This window comes from Triticum aestivum, chromosome 6D (assembly GCF_018294505.1).
Source record: "Triticum aestivum cultivar Chinese Spring chromosome 6D, IWGSC CS RefSeq v2.1, whole genome shotgun sequence".
Lineage (NCBI taxonomy): Eukaryota > Viridiplantae > Streptophyta > Magnoliopsida > Poales > Poaceae > Triticum > Triticum aestivum.
In genome coordinates, this window is record NC_057811.1 from 474,712,819 (window position 1) to 474,737,287 (window position 24,469).

Here is a 24,469-nt window from a genome sequence, read left to right on the forward strand (position 1 = left end):
AGACGAGTCCGGTCCTGCTGTCGGGCGCGAGACGAGGTCGGTCCTGCTGCCGGGCGCGAGATGAGCGATGAATCACAACTGGGGGAGGGCCAGCCCTTTGATGAAGGTAGTGCCTGAACGACAAGGAGAGGAATTGAAGGTCGGCAGGGGCGCTCACCAACCGGCCGACACCGAAGAAGTCCGGCCGCCGCCGTGAGATGACCCCGACCACCGCCGTGAGCCACCACCACGCCGTGGCAGCCCACATCCACGCCGGGACCCCGAGGGACTGCTCCGAGCCCCCCGCCGACGGCCATGTGCCAGATCCAAGGAGCAGGCCGGCAACCGCCGCCGGCCCCTCCCGAAGCCGCGACCTTGATGAGTGTCGGTGTCAAAACCGGCGGATCTCGGGTAGGGGGTCCCGAACTGTGCGTCTAGGATCGATGGTAACAGGAGATGAGGGACACGATGTTTACCCAGGTTCGGGCCCTCTCTATGGAGGTAATACCCTACTTCCTGCTTGATTGATCTTGATGAATATGAGTGTTACAAGAGTTGATCTATCACGAGATCGTAATGGCTAAACCCTAGAAGTTTAGCCTATGTGAATATGGTAATGAGTCTCTCCCTATCCGGACTACGCTCTCCGGTTTATATAGACACCAGAGAGATCTAGGGTTACATGGAGTCGGTTACATCAGAGGGAATCTTCACAGTTGGTCGCCAAGCTTGCCTTCCATGCCAAGGAAAGTCCAATCGGGACACGGGTATAGTCTTCGGCCTTCATATCTTCACAGCCCATCAGTCCGGCCCAATGAATAACAGGCCGGACGCCCGAGGACCCCTTAGTCCAGGACTCCCTCAGTAGCCCCTGAACCTGGTTTCAATGACGAGGAGTCCGGCGCGCAGATTGTCTTCGGCATTGCAAGGCGGGTTCCCCTTTTTCCGAACTCCAAGATAGTCTTCGGATGCGATGATTGTATCCGGACCTGTTACACACACCGTACACAACCGTAGAGAGAATATAATATTTGCACGAATCTAATCTGTTGACAGCTTTTTTACAACACGACATCACATCTGTCCGGTCATGATTTCGAACCGTTTTTCATCTGCCATCCCATGTTTCGAGACGCGGTCGCTATTGGCACGTCCTGTCGAAGCAGAGATCGTGCCCCCTTATTGTGGGATTCTCATCAATGCGGGCGTGGGCGACCCAACCGTGCCGTTTGCACGGCCCTTGGGAATAGGCGAGTTTAAGGCGAGTGGGGAGGCGCTTGACATTCATGGCCTTTATAAGGGAAGGATTCCCTTTCTTTACCCACACCTTGGTTCCTCCTCAGCCCTTCCGTCCCTGAGCTCCAGCGCCCAAGCTTTAGCTTTTCCCTTCTTCGAGAAAGCACTCCAAAGATGTCTGGATCCGGAGCTGGAGGTAAGTGGATGGCTTCTTTCGTCAAGAAGAAGGATATCAAGGAGCTCCGGGAGGCCGGATATCTGCCCAAGTAGATCACTCATCGACTCCCGGCCAAGGGACAGATCGTCCCTACTCCCGAGCCCCACGAGAGGGTTGTGTTTGTTACACATTTCGTCCGCGGGCTGGGGTTCCCTCTTCACCCATTCGTCCGTGGGTTGATGTTTTACTACGGGCTGGATTTTCATGACCTAGCCCCCAACTTCATCCTCAACATTTCGGCATTTATCGTCATTTGTGAGGCTTTTATCCGCATCCCACCTCACTTCGGCCTGTGGCTGAAGACCTTCAATGTGAGGCCGAAAGTAGTGAGCGGTCAACAGGAAGAGTGCGGAGGCGCTATGGTGGGAAAGATGCCCAACGTCACTTGGCCCGAAGGCTCATTTGCGGAGACGGTGAAGGGGTGGCAATCAGGGTGGTTCTACATCACCGAGCCGCGCGACGCCAACTGGGCCGCGGCCCCCGAATTCCGATCCGGAATCCCGATGCGGCTCACCTCCTGGCAAGAGAGGGGCCTAACCTGGGGTCCTTCGGATGAGCTGACTGGGCTCCAGACGTGCGTCCAGAACATGATAGATAGGAAAATCAAGCTTGTCAACATGGTCCAGGTCATGCTCATTCGTTGGGTCCTTTCGTGCCAACGTTGGACTTGCTATCTGTGGGAGTATGATCCGGCCAAGCACCAGACGCTGCAAGAGCTCTTCGGCACGACGCACGAAGACATCTGGAGAGTGCTTTTTAAGGCCGGCGAGACGCCGCCGCCTATGACTGAGGATCGCGGGCTTAGCTTAAAGCGCCAAGCTAATTCGGTAAGTGATTCCATGTTTTCAAAGCATATCTTTTACTGGCATATTTTGAGGTAAAGCCTAAGCTTTCCTATCCATGTTTTCAGGCCTGAATCAAGGTGGCTGAGGAGATTAACTGTCCGGCTCCGCTGCCCGAAGACCAAGGATTTCCATTACTGGAGAAGATGCTGTTCCCTGCACCTTATGAGGTGCTGGAGAAGACGGCTAAGAAGGCAGCCAAAGGGGCCAAAAGGGGCCTTCACCGTAAAGGCACTCCGGACGTGACGTCCGGAAGCGAGACTTCCTCTTCGTCCGCTGACGACGACGATGAAGAGGAAGAAGAAAACGACTCCCCACCTGAAGTGGGGAGGAAGAAGAGAGCGGCCCCCACAAGTCCGGAGGCGAAAGCGCCTAAGAGGGTTAAAGGCTCCCTCGCGGATAACTCCGCGTGGGATGTTGACAGTAGTCCAGAGCGACCTCGCCAGACCAAGCCTCGGGCCGCCTCGTAAGTACCAGAATCCGCAAACGTATGGCCTTCCTGGTTTGTAATATTGACATATTGTAAGCTTTGTCACTGCAGTCCGACACGCGATGGCTCCCCGCGATCCTCGACAGAGGATTCGCTGGACTCGAAGGAGATGGCTAGCATGTCTCCGCCACCTGCTCATTCCGTCTCACCCAAGGGTGATGACGAGGTGGTGTCCAGAAAGACTTTCCCAAGCCGGGGGGAGATTCCGGAGATCATCGGGGTGACGCCCCAGGATGACTCTTCGGCCGCCGGACATACGGGGGGAAAAGTCCGCATGGGGACTGGTGACGGGGCCCGAGTTCCCTTCGGACCTCAGCCGGATACCATTCCGGAGACCTACACGGCTCCAGGATCCAGCGAACGACATTCCCTACAAGGAGGGAGTGTGCCTGTTCCACCGGTGACCTCTGTCCGACCAGAGGCACCGAATAATCTGCTGGAGGCGCTACGAGGCGCCTCTATTGTGGATGAACATCATGTCCTTATGGACACGGTGATAGAGAAGGTTCAGTTCGTCAAAAGCGGAATGACCGAAGCCTGCAATAGCCTTCTAACGGGCTTTGAGGTAAGTAATGTGATTGTAGGAAAAATATCACAGTATAGACAGTAGCCCCTGATGCTATGTTTGGTGTTCGGGAAGAAAAGCCGAACAGAGGATCAAGAATAAGTATCGCAGGAGTCTAACATGAGTTGTCTATGTGAATAAGTAGGTATCGCTGCAGGCTGCCACTGCTCATGCTGTGGAGGTCTCCGGACTGAAGCAGAAACTGGAGCGGGCCGAGGAGGAGCTCGGCCTCGTGAAGAAGCAGCTGGAGGATAGCCAAGGTATGCAGCAACCTGTGGGTATATTTCGAAAAAATGAATAGTCCGACCGGACTAAAGTGTCATAAACTTTATTAGGGGCCACGACCGAGGTGGCAACCCTTAAGAAGGCGCTAGCCGAGGCCGAGGACAAAGCGGCCAAGGAACGCGCCTCGTGCGAGAAGCACGAGGCCCGGGTTGGCGAGGCACAGCAACAGCTCCAGGGCGCGATAGAGAGATTTGAGTCCCTGGAGCGCGATTGTAAGGCGCAAGAGTCCGAATTGGCGAAGGCCCGCCAGAGCGCGCAGGATGCACGAGCCGAAGCCCAGAGCGCCCTCCAGGAAATTCAGGCGGCCAAGAAGATTACATCGGGTAAGTCTTTCACCCTGCATAGCAAGTATGTAGAAGAAACGTTCCTTGTACTTATCCTGAATTTGGGTTTTCCAGGGGCATTTACGGATCTGCCACACAATGTATCCGATGCTGTCGAGCATTATAGAGCCGAAGAAGGGATGTCTACGGAGAAGCTATTCTGGTCCCAACATCTGGGATCCGAACATCCGGTGCCCTTCAGCGACCAGCTAAAGCAGTTGGTCGAGCTGCACAGGTTGGCAGAGCTAGCCATGAAGGACCTGATAGTTCGGCTGTGGCCTGCCGATCCTATACCTAGCAGCTACTTCGGACTTGTGCAACGGCTTGTGAGTGCCTGTCCGCGGCTCGAAGCCGTGAAGCGGTCGGTCTGTATTGAAGGTGCGCGTATGGCCTTTGCCCGCGTCAAGACGCATTGGGCGAAGCTGGATGCCAAGAAGCTGATGACCGAGGGACCGCCGGAGGGCAAGGAGCATCGTCGACCCGAGCACTATTTTGATGGTGTTCTGGAGGGGTCCCGCCTTTTGGCGGAGCAATGTTCGAAGGATGTTATATTCTCATGAGAACATGTATATTACCTTGCCCTGTAATATGGAACAATGATGTTATGTAGTATAATGCTTATGATTTAAATTTTACCTCCTGTGCGGCCGTTTATTAAATCTGAGGGTTGACCAGTCGTCGGCTTCTGCCCCCACGTAGATAGTACGGGGGTGTTCGGGATAAATCTAAACACTCTTTACTCCACATTCTGGTCCTTAAAGAAGATGTTTAGCGCAACGAACAAGGCAATCAGACTATGTGGCCTTTACCGCCCTCACTTAGCCATAGGAGTTTGACAATTAAGAAAGTTGACGAAGCCCCTGGTGTTCGGAAGGCCGAATTAGGGGTGTTATACACGCCTAATCGGAAGAACCGATTCTTCGCAAGAAGCGGAAAAAATCTCCAACGATTTGGAACCTCTCGAACAGCTGACCGGCTCTCGCTGCATCATGACAGTCAGTTTTCGGCTTTCTCTACTGAGGTGCTCGTCCGGAAGAACTGGGACACAATCGCAGTAGTTCTTCCTTTACTACCCTAGCCGATATAGCGGAACGTAAGGTAGTAAACACAAGAGCCGTACAAGCCAACTATTGACCAAAGACATGATTCGGAGCCGATGCATATAATGCTATAAGTTCGGGGTGCCGAACTATACTGTAGAAGTGTTCGGACTTTTATTGCCGTGATGCGGGGTGATATGAAGCCCCTGGCGTAGCAGTACGTACCATGATGTACGTGTGCAATGAGTAATAGATACTAAGGTGAGGAAACGGAAAAATGAAGTAATGAGCTGACGCCACCATTTATTCACCATTGTGATGTAACTAGTACGTCGAGGCATACTTTGTACAAGTAATGCGATAAGCGAGTAAGGCTATTTAACATGCCGTAACCAAGAGCGAGCGGCGTGTGGGTATGTAAAACAAGTATGGTAATCGTTTATTAGAGATCACCTGAGGGTTCCCTTGTACGCCAAAGCTTCTTGCCTCCTTGGTGTGTTCTGCAAGCGGGTCGTCCGTGTGGACCACGAAAAAATAAGAAAACTCGTAAAAAGGAAAGTAAAAACGTGCAAATCCCAGGGTCTATCAAGCCGTACTGTGGATCGCGAGCGAGTTATGCCTCCGTCAGTACCCATGGGGTTTTGAGTGCATAGTTTGTATGTGCGCGGTACTAATACCATTGCCTCATCGGGGCTGGGACGGAGGCCAAATTGCTAGTTTGGCTCGTGACGAGCCGGGTTGTCCTTCTACAGTGTAGTCCGGACCCTCTTAATGGTGTCTAGGGGCTCGGCAGCCGGATTATAGTGCTGCTTGAGAAGGCCACTCTGTACTTCTGCTGCTAGGGCGGCGGTGTGCTCCTCTGTACGGAGGGAGCGTTCCGTGTTTCCATTTACTGGAATGACGCCACGTGGACCAGGCACCTTGAGCTTGAGATAAGCATAATGTGGCACCGCGTTGAATTGAGCGAATGCGGTTCGTCCTAGCAGTGCGTGATAACCGCTGCGAAATGGGACGATATCGAAGGTTAATTCTTCGCTTCGGAAGTTATCCGGGTAACCGAATACTACCTCCAGCGTTATTGAGCCCGTACAATGGGCCTCTACGCCTGGTATGACTCCTTTAAAGGTAGTCTTTGTTGGTTTGATTCGTGAGGGGTTAATGCCCATCTTCCGCACTGTGTCCTGATAGAGCAGGTTGAGGCTGCTACCACCGTCCATTAGGACTCGTGTCAGGTGAAATCCGTCGATGATTGGGTCGAGGACCAGTGCGGCTGAACCGCCATGGCAGATGCTGGTTGGATGATCTTGGCGATCGAAGGTGATCGGGAACGACGACCACGGAATGAATTTTGGGGCGACTGGCTCTACCGCGTAGACGTCCCTAAGTGCTCGCTTACGCTTCCTTTTGGGGATGTGTGTAGCGTATATCATGTTCACCGTTTTGACTTGAGTGGGAAATTTCTTTTTTCCCCCAGTGCTCTGCTGTCGGGGCTCCTCGTCATCGTCCTCGCTCTGTGATTCCCCTTCCTTGTTTTTCCTGTTTACCTTGCTGGCTTGTTTAAAGACCCGGCAATCTGTGTTAGTATGGTTTGCCGGGTTGTCTGGGGTGCCATGTATCTGGCAAGGATGATCGAGTATGCGGTCCAAGCTGGATGGTCCTCCGCTGCTCCTTTTATAGGGCTTCTTGCGCTGGCCGAACTTGGAGCCACTGATTCTGGCGTGAACTGTTGTGTCATCGGTGTTATCGCCATTGCTTCGGCGTTTGTGTCTGTTGCGCCGGAGCTTGCCGATGCTGTTTTTGGCCTCGGAGGGGCCTGTGTCGTTGGTTGTGTTTGTACTGCGAGCCAGCCAACTATCCTCTCCCGCGCAAAAGCGGGTCATAAGTGTCGTGAGGGCTGTCATGGACCTCGGTTTTTCCTGGCCGAGGTGGCGGGCGAGCCATTCGTCCCGGATGCTATGCTTAAAGGCCGCTAGGGCTTCGGCATCCGGACAGTCAACGATCTGGTTCTTTTTGGTTAGGAATCTAGTCCAGAATTTTCTGGCTGATTCTCCAGGTTGTTGAACTATGTGGCTTAGGTCATCGGCATGTGGTGGCCGGACATAAGTTCCTTGGAAGTTATCAAGGAAAGCCTCTTCCAAGTCCTCCCAGCTGCCGATGGAATTCTCAGGCAGGCTATTTAACTAGTGTCGAGCTGGTCCTTTGAGCTTTAATGGGAGGTATTTGCTAGCGTGGAGGTTGTCTCCTCGGGCCATGTGGATGTGGAGGATAGCATCTTCGATCCATACTGCGAGATCGGTTGTTCCGTCGTATGATTCAATATTGACGGGCTTGAACCCCTCGGCGAATTCGTGATCCAGCACCTCGTCTGTGAAGCAGAGAGGGTGTGCGGCGCCTCTATAGCGGGCCGCATTGCGCCGTAGCTCTGATGGAGTCCGTCTGCGGCATTCGGCCCGGGCGTGGTTAGGTTTGTCACGTCCGAATAGGTAGCCGTCGTCGTGCCTCGAGGCACGTCCTCGCGATCCGTAGATCGATCTTGTATGTCCTGCTCTACTGTCCAGGGTCTGCCGGAGGTCGTACGTGTGACCCCGAACTCTTCCGTCTCTATTTTTACGGGGCGGTGGGGCAGACTGCTGTTCGGCCTGAGTTGCCGCTTTATCCCGACCGCGGGGTGGCCGGTCGGCCGCCCTGTCTCAACCACGTGGTGTTCGTTCCGCATTACGCGAGGGAGATGTGTGCTCCGGTGCCTCCTCATCAAATTGGTAGCAGTCTGCGTTTTGGGTAGCTCTTGGCTGGGCGCTTGAGGCCGTATTCTTCGGCTCTCAGGACGTCAGTCCATCTGTCGACGAGCAGATCTTGTTCAGCTTGAAGCTGCTGCTGTTTCTTTTTCAGGCTCCTTGTAGTGGCTATGAGCTAAAGCTTAAAGCCTTGTAGAGGATCCTCAGGCATGATGAAGTCTTCGTTGCCGAGGCTTGTCTCCTCCTCGGAGGGTGGACGGTAACTATCGTCCTCTGAGTCATCTTGTATGGCCTGTTCATCAGGCTTATCTTGCCCGTTGTCGTGTTCCTCCTGTTCGGATGCAGCTCCGACAGGGTCTTCATTGTTTTCGGTGTCGCCCGGAGTACTATTTTCCCCGGTGCCAGTGTTGCCATCCTTTGAGCGACGGGGCTTAGAGCGGCGTTTGGGCTGCCGGCGCTTGGACTGCGTCTTGGAGGTTTTATTCGCATCTGACTCTTCTTTGTCATCGCCAGATCCTTTAGGTGTATCAACCATGTACACGTCGTACGAAGAGGTGGCCGTCCAACGTCCAATAAATGGCGGGTCTTGGCCTTGCTCCTTGTCGGCATCGTCTTCCATGCCGTCGATGTCTTCGGAGCCATAGTCAAGCACGTCGGTTAAGTCATCGATAGTGGCTATGAAGTGGGTGGCGGGTGGGAAGCAAAGTTCCTCGTCATCCGCCTCTAGCTCAAACCGAACATAGTTCGGCCGTGAGTCTTCCTCTAGGGACAAGTTCTTTAAAGAGTTTAGCACATCACCAAAAGCTGAGTGCTGGAAGATGTCTGCGGCGCTGAATTCGAAAATCGATAACCGATCCAGCTCGGTGTCCGCAGGCGTACCTGGTCCGGAACGTATAGCCGGAGACGAGTCCGGAGTTCCATTGACGCAAACATTGCAGGATGTAGAGTCCGTGTGCGGCTCCAACGCCGCGGACTTTGTGGCCTCGGAGGGCACGATCTGCTTCGGTTCTGAGGCCGTCGGAGCGACAGGAACCATCTCCTGGATGTGATCTGATGACAGCTTTAAGTCATGTTCATCGGAGCGAGGGGGATCGATTGCCACGGTCTCGAATCCATTGAAGATCAAGTCTCCACGGACGTCCGCGACGTAGTTCAAGCTTCCAAATCTGACCTGATGGCCACGGGCGTAGCTATCGACTTGCTCTAGATGGCCAAGCGAGTTGGTGCGCAGTACGAAGTCGCTGAGCACAAAGATTTTTCCGGAGAGGAAGGTTTCTCCCTGGACGACGCCATTACTGACGATCGAAGGGGCCATCGAATCCTTTTGCCGACGGCACAGTGGAACTCTCAATGAAAGCACCAGTGTCGGTGTCAAAACCGGCGGATCTCAGATAGGGGGTCCCGAACTGCGCATCTAGGATCGATGGTAACAGGAGACGGGGGACACGATGTTTACCCAGGTTCGGGCCCTCTCTATGGAGGTAATACCCTACTTCCTGCTTGATTGATCTTGATGAATATGAGTGTTACAAGAGTTGATCTACCACGAGATCGTAATGGCTAAACCCTAGAAGTTTAGCCTATGTGAATATGGTAATGAGTCTCTCCCTATCCGGACTACGCTCTCCGGTTTATATAGACACCGGAGAGATCTAGGGTTACATGGAGTCGGTTACATCAGAGGGAATCTTCACAGTTGGTCGCCAAGCTTGCCTTCCACGCCAAGGAAAGTCCAATCCGGACAAGGGTATAGTCTTCGGCCTTCATATCTTCACAGCCCATCAGTCCGGCCCAATGAATAATAGGCCGGACACCCGAGGACCCCTTAGTCCAGGACTCCCTCGATGAGCCCCGGCCACCGCCCTGCGCCACCAGCCGGGTCCCCGGCGACAAATCCAGCCGGATCTGGCCGGAAACCAGCTCGCCCGCAACCACCTACAACGCCGCCGCCATGTTAGATCCGCCGCCGCTACGGGTGCGCCCACCACCGCGAGGCCTCCACGCCGCCACCCCGGACCAATAGCCCCGCCGCCGGACCAAGCAGCCACGCCGCCGCGCCCCCGAAAGAGCAGCGCCGCTGTCCGAGCAAGGCGCCCCGTGCCGCCGCCGCCCGAGCAAGGTGAGACGAGGCCCCGCCGCCGCCAATACCAAACGGGCTTCGCCCGCCGGTGCGAACGGGCGGCGGCGAGGGAGGAAGACGAGGGGAGGGGGCCCGGCCGACGATGCCCTAGGGTTTTCCCCTGGTCGTCCGCGGGGACGACGCAGGAGGAGTAAGGGAGGAGGGGGAGGAGGGGAGCCTGATGTTCCGTGTGTGTGAGAGCCACAAATTTATTTGGAAAGCATTGATTATCATATAAACTTACGGCTATTCATTTTCTCAAGATAAGATAGGTAATTTCGCTGGCAATCGAGGGGGCATCATAATCGTCTACGGCACATGTATGTATGTACCAAACTTGCATCCATCATCACGATCAGACACATACAATTGCATGCCCTACTCATTTCCCTAGTTATGTGCATGTACTTGGCCTTACAATTGTACATCCGTGAGTGAGTGCATACAACTTACAGGCACCTACATACATATGCACGTGTGAAGTCATTATATAGATACACATCTTAAGTTAGTCTTCCGTACATTTCTGTCCATTAATTATTTGTTATTTGTTCAATCCAGAGTGAAATATAGCTGTCAGCTGTGTGTGTCATCCCCAACTACAAGTTGTTCGTTCTTCTTGTTGTAAGCCTCCCTATGTTTTGCACTATAAGCTTTATAACTCTTTTTTTATAGGCCATCCCCTCCGATTTCTATTAAAGCAACAATTTAGTACACCGACATTACTCCTACAATTCTACCAACATTTCTCCATCGCATATCATTACAAAATCCTAAAAAATTTCCGTGCCCCAAAGGGGAAGTCAAGCAATAATGAGGGAACTTGACCCACACCTGACGAAAGAGTTTGGTAGCTTGAAGGAAGCAGAAGCAAAACATGTTTTCTTTCTGTCCCAACCTCCAGAGGCTCCTCCCTGTATGACATAGTCCATTGGATTGGGGCAATGGTACGCACCTATGTTTGCACAAGAACTAAACAGAAAGATCACCTAATAGCTCCAGTCATAGCTCAACAGGAAAACAACAAGGAACATCAACTTTTAACCCCCGGACTAAATCATCTAAACAAGAAAAAGCCAAAAGAGAACTAATGCATCCACGGAAAATTCTTCTTCAAAGACTTGGTGCCACACCAAGGGAAACTGTAGAGGAGATATTCAGCCATTGATTTTAAGAACGTCTGGGAAGCTCTATATACCTCATTTGCCACCGGCTCTTTGAGTCTTGCCTTAGCTTGAGGACCATTCGATGTTCTTCCTTTATCTGCAAAACTGTCCAGTTTGTCATCCAATGACACATTACTTTTATTAGCACTATGGAATCATTAAACTCTTTTTTATCTCAAATAAAATGTCATTTCTACATATCCATAATTCCAGGTTATAGCATATATATACCAACCAAAACCGGTTGTTTGTTTTCTTTTGAATAACTCTTAATCCACCTTTCAAAACGAACGGTTAGATTTTAATGGGTATTCCTTAAATTAGTTGTACATTTCAAAAGACTCCTGAAAGGATTGGTTGACATAATTGATGTACAAAGATGTTCTATAAGCATTGTGTGTTTGACATAATTGATGTACAAAGATGTTCTATAAGCATTGTGTGTTTGACATAATTGATGTACAAAGATGTTCTATAAGCATTGTGTGTTTGACATAATTGATGTACAAATAACACAGACTCCTGAAAGGATTGGTTGGAGCCGGCCTAAATTTGTTCAGCTGGACAACTTGCCCCGCGATAATCAATTCTTAGAAAGGACATGTACAGTACACATGAGCCTAGCTAGAGGAAGATCACCAAACCTGATTCTTGCTTGTATTTACCTACACCGCATATATAGTATTCGCTCCGTTTCATAATTCTTGTGGTGGTTCTAGGTCAATGAAGGGAGTGCTGAAGAGAGACACACATATAAATGGGACTGGGCGGACTGGCTGCAGGAAGCGTATGATGCGTATGCTCCAACAGCCACATCGATGCATGTATACACCTGGCGTGTACCGTGTACGTACCATGATATGCACTGATCACTGGGTGATGGTCGGTACACGTACATAGGATATATACGCGCGTGCCACCCTTTATTCCGTCGCGCTGATCGTACATACTGTGCTTGAATAGGGTGGCTGCATGTGCCCTAATCAACGTACGTACACAGACTGTTGCTGCTCCATATCCATCTCTATCTCAAGTCTCTGAAATCTCTCTCTTCTTCTTCTTCTCTCTCTCTCTCTCTCTCTCTCTCTCTCTCTCTCTCTCTCTCTCTCTCTCTCTCTCTCTCTCTCTCTCCTGGAGAGAATCTGATCGTGTTGATCTTAGCACGTACACATGAATACATATCGATCGTATCTGCCGTCGTCATATCGTTATCTGCTTCATTGCATAGGGGCGACTAGATGCTTAGCTGAAACGATGAAACTACCGGTGACATCGCAGTTCCTTAGCGCGGGCGTGCACGTACACACGTACGTATTTACCAACTTTATCTCATCGTTAGGTCCACTAGATTTCTACCTTTCTCTCGTGGCAGAAGAAAAGAACGACAGTAGTACTACACAGTGTGGGACACATGAGATTAAGATCAAATCGTACTTCTCGGTTTATAAGAGATTATAATGATAATACTGTAAGACTAGCTGGATATGTGGATAGATGCGCGTACCTTGCTTTAAGTTAATCACACGTACTGTCCATAATTAATCCCCCAGCTGTATGTATGCCCCATAGATATGTACTTGGTTGCTTAATCAAGTAACATACCAATTAATCGATCGCCCGGTAATCGTCTGTACGAACACATGACTTACTTGCAAGCAAAATTTAACAAGGCAGACACGTAGGAACACATAAAGGCCGGGAGAGAGAAAGAGAGATGTGGAGACCGGAGAGAGAGAGAGATGATGGTGATGATGAGATGGATGAACAGGGCTAACTATATGTGGAGTGTATGATAATGGACTAATAATTAGCCCTGACTGATGCTAAATGCGGCCGCGTCCACAGTGGCAGAGTTGCTGAGTACTAGCTTCGTCCTGATTTCTTGGTCATTTAGTATTTTGTGCTAAATTTTGATCATATATTTAATTAATGCTTCTAAAATTTTAATGCATGTCACACTATTGGAAACTATATTCAAACGAATCTAACGATATAAATTCTTTTATGACATGCGTTAACATTTTATTTGTTAAATCTATAGTCAAATTTTGATAAAAAAAACGAAAAGGACCAATAAAGTAGAACGGAGGTAGTACATCACTGTGGGGCTCCGGACTAGCAAAGCGGGGCTGCCTTGCGAGCCTGCATCACCTCCTCCCTCCCCTCTTCTCCCTCTCTACCTAGCTAAAGCCACCACCGCATCACCCGGAGTTCGTGCTGCGCAAGCGTCGTCGTCCCCGATCGATTGCGACGCCGGCCAGTGCACGCCCGCCCTTGTTCCCCTCCTCTGTTTCCGTTTAATTTCCCCGCCCCCTGCGCCTGGGAGTTAATGCGTAGAGTACTTACTCCATTGCTGGCTAGCTCTCCATCCGTCCGGCCGTGCCAATATGTTGTTAGTCCCTCTCCAGCAAGCTACATATCTCTTAATTAATTTAACTTCATTCCATGGAATGATTTACTAAGCATGGAATGATTTACTACTCATCAACTTGTCATACTGGTTGTATATACATGCATATATATACAATCTCGATCCTATGCAATTCCTGCAAGTCCTGTGTTGCTTCTAGCACAAGTTTCTCTTAAGATTTTTAAGCGGGCTACCACTTAAAAATTCTTTGGATTAATTATTGTGTCTAACTCTGCAGAACTGCATGTAAAATTCTTTGGATTAAAGGAATTGGCTTGCAACTGGCATCTCATATCACCTTTTTTCCCCCACCCCTTCCCCTATATGGGCACTTCTACCAAGAAACTTAAAATTCCACAATGTTTGGACACTTCATAGTCAATTTTTACTAATTAACTTAAAAGGACTAGTGCGTACTTTCCTTTGCCCCTCGACCTCTCTTTCTTTGTGTAATTGTACGACAGGATACGTATGATCTAATTATGCACATACGTTTGCGTATACGCTTGGGGGATCCTAATCAACGTCCACTGAAGCTTCTGTTGCTAATTGTGCGTCTGGCTGGCCATGGTGGTATGCAGATGTGGCGAAGCTGAGCACAAACGAGTGGTACTTCTTCAGCTTCCGCGACCGCAAGTACGCGACGGGGCTGCGCACGAACCGCGCCACCAGGTCCGGCTACTGGAAGGCCACCGGCAAGGACCGCGTCATCCGCAGCCCGAGGTCGTCGTCATCCCTCTCCGGCCGTGCCGCCATCGTCGGCATGCGCAAGACCCTCGTGTTCTACCGCGGCCGTGCGCCCAAAGGCACCAAGACCTGCTGGGTCATGCACGAGTTCCGCATCGAGAACCCTCACTCCCCACCCAAGGTGGGTTCAATTGCGATATAAATCTGATGTCATCTGAGATTAGTTGATAAGCGGCGCTAATATGCACGTTTGCATTTGAACTTTTGTGTGCAGGAGGACTGGGTGTTGTGCAGAGTTTTCCACAAGAAGAAAGCCGACACGGACTACGCCATGGATGGCGAGCCGGAGCTCGGCGGCGGTGCCGTGTGCGGATCCAACTACCTAAGCTCCTCGTCCTGCCACGATCCGGAACAGTATCACCACTCGCCTATGGCGTCGTTCCCTTCCATCGGCGCGGGCGGCGACCATTACCAGCTCCTGCCCTGTGATCATCACCACCCACACGGCGCGGCAGGCGTCTCGCTCAACGATGTCCACCCCTTTGACGGCATGCCGCAACTGCTGAGCTATGACAGTATCCTCGACTTCAGCCAGCAAGTCCAGGGCGGACGCAGTGCAGCGGCTTGTTTGAGAGCCGGCGCAGATGATCAGTGTGATGGGGCGCTGATGGACCTAGGGCTGGAGGAGCACTACAACTACAACAGCTTGATGTAGATGTGTATATATATGATGTAGATCGGTGGGTGCTGCGTGCCGTTATACGTTAGATGACACGAACCGGTACGTTGACTCGGTGCAACAAATCATATCCCCGGGGAGATAGACAAGCTGACCACGCACGTACCGGTACACCGGCTACGATAAGACGCACACCCAACGGGACAGGCATAGACATTTGTTACATAGGAAGCGTCACTGTTCGTACCTCATCTAATAAACTTCATCTAAAAAATGATTTGTATATTTCTGGTGCCAAGAATAGCTTATTCCTCTTGAAAGCTTAATTACTACTTCCCCGTCCCAATTATTGAAGTTATGGGCTTGTCCAAAGTCAAACTTGTTTAAGTTTGACCACGTCTATAGAAAAATATATTAGCATCTAAAACATGAGATTAGTCTCATGAGATTCTTTATGAAATATGTTTCCGTACTATTTGTATTTTGTTCTGTAGATGTTGGCACATTTTCTATAGAGTTTCTCAAAGATAAAGAAGTTTGACTTTGTACAAGCCAATAACTTCAATCATTTTGGAACGAAGGGTGCAATTAGGATTCTGAAATTGTATTCAATGTTGGAATATTAGGCAAGTTCATGATTAATTCCAGTAAATAATTCATGACTAGAAGAGATACTAGCATGCAATAATCTAGCAAACTAGAAGAACAGCAAGACATGCATAACAGTAGCACACACGTAACAATAGCTGTAGAAACAGACATGAACAGAGGATGTTGGACGTACTGATCGTTAGCTATTATGGGTGCGACAGTGTTGATGACGATGTTGGCGACGATCTGCTGCTGACGGCGATGAATACGACGATGAGTAGCACTGCCCGACTTGGACCGAAGACGACCCGTGATGACGAATTTGAGCAGTCGCGCACAGCGCTTCCCAAAAACCTAATTCGTCCTCTCCCGGTGCAGGATCGCAAAGACGAACGGTTCCGGAGACCTGCTCTCCCACGCGCCGATGCACGCCGGCGTTTGGGATGGAGTAGACTACGATAGCGGCGCAAGTTGTGAGATGAGGCAAAACCCTAGGTGTTTTTCGGTGTGTCTCTGGCCGCAGCCGGTAGCTGTATATATATTAGGACCAGAGGCGGTATTGTGTCGCGACCACAATCCCAAGCCGACTCGGTTTCTAATTTGTATACTTACCGGACAAGAAATCAAAAACTTGTCTGCCAAGACATAAAAATAAAACGGCAAAAGGAAGCTGCGCTCCTGCAAGGAGACGGACCAGATTTCGGCGGACCATTCACGTGCATGTACGCCTCGCCTCGCCTCGCCTCGCCACGCCACGGCCCGGCAAGGCGAGGCGAGGCGAGCGAGCGCGCGCGTGTGGTTTTCCCTTTCTCTTCTCACACACCACTTAGAGTGGTGGAGAGAACCCACGATATAAAGAGGTCCAACTCTTCTTCAACTTCCGGGGTGGGACTAAACTTAGCACCACCACTTGCCATTTTACACATGGGCTTTGAGATTTCAGAAATTGCTATGGGCCTAGCCCATTAATTCTAACAATCCCCCACCAGATCTCAAATACCCATTTAGAGATTTGCCTTCTCTCACCACTTGTTTAATATACCAGTGTTTCAGCAGAGACTGTTAAGTTGAACTTCTGCCTAGAACTTTAAGCTACATCCATTCACAACTTGACAATGGACTATGCCTTGAATTGCTAGTTTTGTGTGAACAGGTTTCACTCAAAGTCTTAACCAGTACCTGACCGCCAGTAGGCTACCCCGCGGTTTGGAGCTTATACGTCATACTCCCTGGTCTCTTCGTGAGCTTAATAGAGATCACCCAAATCTCATAGACTGCGACGTTTACAGTCAGAACTCATATAGGTGTGTTCTTTCAAGACTGCTCTGTAGGACAACATCTTTGCTAATTATAGCCAATAGAACCACATTAAGGCATGTTGCCAACCTGCCTTACAGATCTGAGCCTTACAACTCTGAGAGTTTTGCATCTTCACTTGGAGACGATCATAAGTTATTACTCTCCTCAGTTAACCAATAGCTTGTTCTTCCCAGATCCTAATTCACGGGATCTCTGATCACAAAGGTTGGGTTACTACTATGGTGTAACATCTATGGGTCTCATACCCATCTCCCTCGATGCAATATCTATCACATTTCGTGATAGTCCCTGCCAGGTTTTTGTCTGTTTGTATATACGTAACAGTTATTACTCCGGAGTTTCTCAACTTCCTGACAGACTTCAAACGTCTTTTCACGTGTCTTGATGACTTTGCATTATCTTTAGAATTGTTCACTTTAGCGATAACCGTTTGGTTATCACAATTCATAAGAATAGCCGGTACAGGTTTTTCAACAACCGGCAAGTCCATCAAGAGCTCACGCAGCCATTCTGCCTCAACAGTAGCTGTGTCCAAAGCAGTTAATTCTGCTTCCATAGTTGACCTTGTCAATATGGTTTGCTTGCAAGACCCCCATGACACTGCGCCACCACCATGAGTAAATACATACCCACTTGTTGCGTAAAGTACATCAACATCGGAGATCCAATTTGAATCACTATATCCTTCTAGCACAGCAGGATGCCCTGAATAAGTAATTCCGTAACTCATAGTACCTCTCAGATAGCGCAAGACCCTTTCTAGTGCATGCCAATGATCATCACCCGGGTTGGACATGAACCTACTCAGTTTGCTCACAGCAAAAGAGATATCTGGTCTTGTAGCGCTAGCTAAGTACATGAGTGAACCGACAATTTGAGAGTATCTTAATTGATCTCTCGTTTCTTTCTTGTTCTTTCTGAGTGTCACGCTGGGATCATAAGGTGTTGGAGAAGGCTTGCTATCCATAAAACCGAATCGGTTCAAGACCTTCTCAACATAGTGAGATTGCGTTAATGTAATCCCACTCTCATCCTTAATAAGTTTGATGTTTAGAATTACATCGGCTTCTCCCAGATCTTTCATGTCAAAACTTTTTGATAGAAAACACTTGACCTCATTAATTGCATTAATGTTTGTACCAAAGATCAGTATGTCGTCCACATACAAACATAATATGACACTATTGCCCCCACCATGGCGATAGTAAACACACCTATCAGCATCGTTAATGACAAATCCTGCAGAAGTCAGAGTTCTTTCAAACTTCTCATGCCATTGCTTAGGTGCCTGTTTCAGACCATACAAAGATTTTAACAACTTGCACACCTTTCTCTCTTCACCCTTTACCACAAACCCGTCAGGCTGATCCATATAGATCTCCTCTTCCAACTCTCCATTGAGAAAAGCTGTCTTTACATCCATTTGATGAATGATAAGACCAGAAGAGGCAGCCAAGGAAAGTAACACTCGAATGGTGGTCATTCTAGCAACGGGTGAATAGGTGTCAAAGTAATCTTCGCCTTCTTTCTGAGTGTAGCCCTTGGCCACTAGCCGCGCCCTGTACTTATCAATAGTACCATCAGGCTTTAGCTTCTTTTTGAACACCCACTTACAGCCCACAGGTTTACAACCATATGGTCTATCAGTTAGTTCCCAAGTTCCATTAGAAAGAATTGAGTCCATCTCATTATGAACAGCTTCTTTCCAATCATCTACATCCGGAGATGCATATGCTTCTGCAATCGTCTTGGGTGTGTCGTCCACAAGGTATACAATGAAATCATCACCAAAGGATTTTGCAATCCTTTGTCTCTTGTTCCTTCTAGGAACTTCATTGTTATCCTTATCAAGGACTTCCTCATGTGATTGTTCGAAATATTCATCAGTTGTACTAGATTTAGGTATTATCTCAGAAGAAAATCTAGCAATGCTATGCATATCTTTCATAGGAAATATGTTCTCAAAAAATGTTGCATCACGAGATTCCATTATAGTATCAACATGCATATCAGGTACTTCAGATTTTACCACTAAAAACCTATAAGCAATGCTCCGTTGAGCATACCCTAGAAAGACACAATCCACTGTCTTTGGTCCAAGTTTGCGTTTCTTAGGAATAGGAATATTGACCTTTGCCAAACATCCCCAAGTGCGCAAATAAGAAAGTGATGGTTTTCTCCCAACCCACTCCTCATAAGGGGTTTTCTCCTTATTATTGTTGGGAACTCTATTCAGGACATGACATGAAGTCAATAGAGCCTCCCCCACCATGCCTTAGATAAACCAGCAGTGTCTAACATGGCATTCACCAAGTCAGTCAATGTGCGGTTTTTCCTCTCGGCCACTCCATTTGATTGAGGTGAATAGGGAGGCGTCCTCTCATGAATAATACCATGTTCCTCACAAAATTCATCAAAAACTTTTGGAAAATACTCTCCACCACGATCGGACCTAAGACGCTTGATCTTTCTCTCTAGTTGATTCTCAACTTCAGCTTTATAGATTTTAAAGTAGTCTAATGCTTCATCTTTAGTTTGCAACAAATAAACATAGCAAAATCTAGTCGCATCATCAATCAAAGTCATGAAATATCTCTTTCCACCTTTTGTCAACACACCATTCATCTCACAAAGATCAGAATGTATGAGTTCTAGAGGTGCCAAGTTTCTCTCCTCGGCAGCCTTATGAGGCTTTCGAGGTTGCTTAGATTGCACACAACTATGGCACTTTGAACCTTTGGCAACTGTGAAGTTCGGAATTAAACTCATGCTGGATAGCCGAGACATTAAACCAAAATTAATATGACATAAACAAGAGTGCCAAATACTTGCATCATCATTAACACTAGCACAAATTTGGTTTATTGACTTATTGCAAAAATCTGAAAGAGAAAAGCGGAACAAGCCTCCGCACTCATAGCCTTTTCCTATAAATTGTCCAAATCTTGACACGATTACTTTATTGGACTGTAAAACTACCTTAAATCCATCTCGACATAGAAGGGAGCCGCTAACTAGATTCTTGTTCATAGTAGGGACATGCTGCACGTTCCTTAGTTGCACGATCTTTCCCGAAGTAAACTTCAGATCCACCGTGCCAATGCCACGAACAGAAGCATGTGACCCATTCCCCATTAGGACGGAAGAATCCCTTGCGACCTGATAAGAAGTAAAGAGGGAGATGTCAGCACACACATGAACGTTAGCACCCGAATCAATCCACCACGAAGATGATTGAAATACTAAAAGCACAATAGGTAAATTACCATACCCATCAGTATTGCTAGCGGTCACCATGTTGACAGTCTTGGAGCTTGTTTTCCCTCTGCGGTCTGCACGTTCAAGGCATTCCTTGGAAAAGTGTCCAGGCTTCCCACAGGCGTAGCACTCTAGCTCAGCCTTGTTGAACTTCTTCTTCTTGAAGGTAGTAGTCTTGGTAGGCTTGTTCAAAACAGGTTTGTTCTTCCCTTTGTTCTTGTTCTGTGGGTACCTCTACACCATGTTAGCAGTAGGCTGAACCTCACCTCCTTTTTCAGTAGTATCTTTAGCCCGAGCTTTTTCTTCAACATCAAGAGATGCAATCAGATTTTCAACTGATATCTCCTGTCTCTTATGCTTCAGAGTTGTGGCGAAATTCCTCCATGAAGGAGGCAACTTTGCAATCATGCACCCAGCCACGGATTTGTCGGGTAGAACATATTTAAGGAGTTCAAGTTCCTTCACAATGCACTGTATCTCATGAGCTTGTTCAACCACAGAACGGTTATTCACCATTTTATAGTCATGAAAACTCTCCATGATGTACAGTTCACTGCCTGCATCTGTTGCACCGAATTTTGCATTCAGTGCATCCCACAGAATCTTTCCGTCGTTTATGTGCATGTACACATCACACAGACGGTCAGCAAGAACACTCAGAATGCATCCCACAAACATAGTATTGGCTTCCTGGAATTTTCTCCGATCTTCGTCGGTCATTCCCTCTGGAGCACCAACACTATCGTGGAAAACTTTCAAAGCAGTAAGCCAGAGCGTGGTCTTCACCTGCCACCTCTTAAAGTGCACACCGGTAAACTTATCCGGCCTCAGTGCATCAGCGAATCCAGCCATAGTTAACTCAGGAAATTGCCTATAATTAGGTTTTTGGATTGTTGGAATATTAGGCAAGTTCATGATTAATTCCAGTAAATAATTCATGACTAGAAGAGATACTAGCATGCAATAATCTAGCAAACTAGAAGAACAGCAAGACATGCATAACAGCAGCAAACACGTAACAATAGCTGTAGAAACAGACATGAACAGAGGATGTTGGACCTACTGATCGTTAGCTATTATGGGTGCGACAGTGTTGATGACGATGTGGGCGACGATCTGCTGCTGACGGCGATGAATACGACGATGAGTAGCACCGCCCGACTTGGACGGAAGACGACCCGTGATGACGAATTTGAGCAGTCGCCCACAGCGCTTCCCAAAAAGCTAATTCGTCCTCTCCCGGTGCAGGATCGCAAAGATGAACGGTTCCGGAGACCTGCTCTCCCACGCGCCGATGCACGCCGGCGTTTGGGATGGAGTAGACTACGATGGCGGCGCAAGTTGTGAGATGAGGCAAAACCCTAGGTGTTTTTCGGTGTGTCTCTGGCCGCAGCCGGTAGCTGTATATATATTAGGACCAGAGGCGGTATTGTGTCGCGACCACAATCCCAAGCCGACTCGGTTTCTAATTCGTATACTTACCAGACAAGAAATCAAAAACTTGTCTGCCAAGACATAAAAATAAAACGGCAAAAGGAAGCTGCGCTCCTGCAAGGAGACGGACCAGATTTCGACGGACCATTCACGCGCATGTCGCATGTACGCGCCGCCTCGCCTCGCCTCGCCACGCCACGCCCCGGCCCGGCAAGACAAGGCGAGGCGAGGCAAGCGAGCGCGCGCATGTGGTTTTCCCTTTCTCTTCTCACACACCACTTAGAGTGGTGGAGAGAACCCACTATATAAAGAGGTCCAACTCTTCTTCAACTTCCGGGGTGGGACTAAACTTAGCACCACCACTTGCCATTTTACACATGGGCTTTGAGATTTCAGAAATTGCTATGGGCCTAGCCCATTAATTCTAACATTAAACTAAGGATCGGCAACGAAACTAATTCTTCTACAAGGTAGATGCAAGAGGGGCCTCTACCCCATCAAAGCCCGGTAGATTTCTTCAGCTAAGATGACATACGATGTCACTAGTAGAAAAATGGCCATTTGCCCCGGTTCGTAAGGGCAATCTGTCCCGGTTTTGGAACCGGGACTAAAAGGTCGTTACTAATGCCCTTGGCCTTTAGTCCCGGTTCTTACACGAACCGGGACAGATGGGCCTCCACGTGGCCGCTGCGGCCAGCCCAGGCAGGGGGGCCTTTGGTCCCGGTTGGTGACACCAACCGGGACCAAAAGGCATCCACGCATCAGCAGCTGGCTTGAGCTGAGGTTTTTTTTGAAAGGGGCTGGTTTAGGGGTTTGGGGGTTAATTTAGGTTGTTATTAGCTAGCTAATAGAGAGAAGTGTCCTCTCTTATATCTCCGTGCTTGGTTTACCGACACTACTGCTATGCCTAAACATGGCTTAGATTGAAGTGAAGGCAACATGTGGTGCATGTCAAAAGTAATACTAATCCTAACTTTGATCAAGTTTGGATTGTACTACTTTCGACATGCGGCACATGCATGTTGCCTTCACTTCAATCCAATCCATGTTCATTTCACCCGCTGATGTATAATAACTCTTCATGCTCGCATCATGCATCATCATATATAATAACAAGTCCTACTAATCATCATCATACAACTTCTACTCGTTATTAATAACAAGTCATACGATCATCATCCTCATAGTCATCGAACCAACCCTACTTAATTGTTCTTAGCACATGATCATCAGTATTAGGTAGGACCTAAATACCCACTCTAAGGTAAAATAGCATAAAACAATATAGACCCTGACTCTCCATTATGGTGAATGGAGATCATCCTGTCTCCAATTCTTTTGCTTCCAAGAACCTCCTTACGACTGTCCATACATTTTTTCCATTTTTTGATTAGCATGTCTCCACTTCTTTGAAAAATCCGGTATGGATAGTTGAGATTCGTAGGATGACCTGGATATATGTTCAAAACACGAAGGCTGCCATTCTGATACATCAAATGATGCACACAATCCTCTGGGATTCTCTGTTGAAAAACATAGTAATAACTTCATAGTTAGCAATGATGTACTAGTTTTAGAAGTATGCAAAAGATGCACAGATGTCGTAATAGTAAAAAATCTTATCAGGGTATCTCCATGGTAGTTACCGTAGTTCAACACGTGCACTAGTGGCACGTATTGACCATAATGTTGAGGAGTTTGATTGTAGATATTGTAATTCTTAATATCAGTACAAAATCCGACCAGATGATTTTTCTCATGATAAGTTAATTCGGAGCCATCGGTGTAGTGGGTTTTGTCTACCATGTTCCGCACATTGTTTTAACAATCAAAATAAGCTGTCAATGGAAATAAGCTGTCAACTATTTTGAAATAAACAATATAAATTAGCTAATAACTATGTTTGAGAAACTCGCATAGCGGTAGAATTGGAGGCGTATCAACAAGGACCCAAATGTCCATATTGTCTTGCTCGATTTCAGGATCACCAAGATCCATGGTGACAAGCATACCCTCATCAAAACCATACATCTTGCAAAGTGCTTCCCATTTTTTGCAACCAAAATGACGCTCTCAGAATTGTACAGCTTTACTTCAAAATCCACACCATGATGGGTCCTTAGGTGAATTTTCTTTGTTCCGAAACTTTCATGGTCTTCAAAACCCATCCTCTCTAAGACATAGAGGGTGCTTGGATCCAAGAGACTTATTTTAGTCTGACTAAAAATAGTCTGTTTAAGAGGCTAAAGTTCCAAGCACCGCTGACTAAAGAGGGGCTAAAACTAGTCTTGAGACTAAATTTTTTTAGTCAGGGGTACCCCTACTAAAATGTGAATTAGTCCTCTCTCTCCTCATTTAACTCCTCTCCTTTAACACATGCGAGTTCTGGATTGGAGGGTTTGGAGGATAATAAATGTTCATTAACTTGATTTTAGTCTCTTTAGTATTTGGATCCAAGCATGGGTGAGGCTAGCAAGTTTTAGTCCCACTACTTTTAGTCATGAGACTAAAACGTATCCAAGCATAAAAGATGAAAAGATGAAAAGTACACGTTGAAATATTTGAAGTCGTGCTTAATTACTAAAAAATAACACTTGTCGCCGTTGCATACCGTTTCAACATCGAAGGTCTCCTCGAGCTTAATGCTGAAGCGCCGATCTTCGTCCAGGTGAGGCCCGTCGCACTGACCTCGATCGTCGTGGCACCAGTCGCACTCCCCCGGGAGACTTTCGTCGTCCGAGTACGACATTTACTCTGTTCATAATTCAAATATTAAACATCTACAATTAAATATCACTAGTAGGAAAAGGGGCTTTTACACCGGTTTGTAAGGGCCTTTTGTCCCGGTTTTTGAACCGGGACTAAAGGGTCGTTACTAAAGCCCTAACCCTTTAGTCCCGGTTCTTACACGAACCGGGACAGAAGGTCCTCCACGTGGCCGCTGCTGCCAGCCCAGGCAGGGGGGCCTTTGGTCCCGGTTGGTGCCACCAACCGGGACCAATAGGGGGGCCTTTGGTCCCGGTTTGTGCCACCAACCGGGACCAATAGGCAGGGCCTTTGGTCCCGGTTGGTGCCACCAACCGGGACCAATAG

The 24,469-nt window shown here is 48.3% G+C and overlaps 1 protein-coding gene across 1 annotated transcript in view; it reads left to right on the plus strand.

Annotated features, from left to right (window-relative positions):
* The window catches only part of LOC123142744 (uncharacterized), a 40,342-nt gene extending 25,533 nt beyond the window's left edge, over nucleotides 1-14,809 (plus strand). Inside the window, exons 4-6 of the mRNA XM_044561512.1 lie at nucleotides 13,872-13,932; nucleotides 13,989-14,275; nucleotides 14,369-14,809. Coding sequence (XP_044417447.1) covers nucleotides 13,872-13,932; nucleotides 13,989-14,275; nucleotides 14,369-14,809 — 789 coding nt within the window. The remainder of the gene's footprint in view (nucleotides 1-13,871; nucleotides 13,933-13,988; nucleotides 14,276-14,368) is intronic.
* Nucleotides 14,810-24,469: the final 9,660 nt, after the last annotated feature.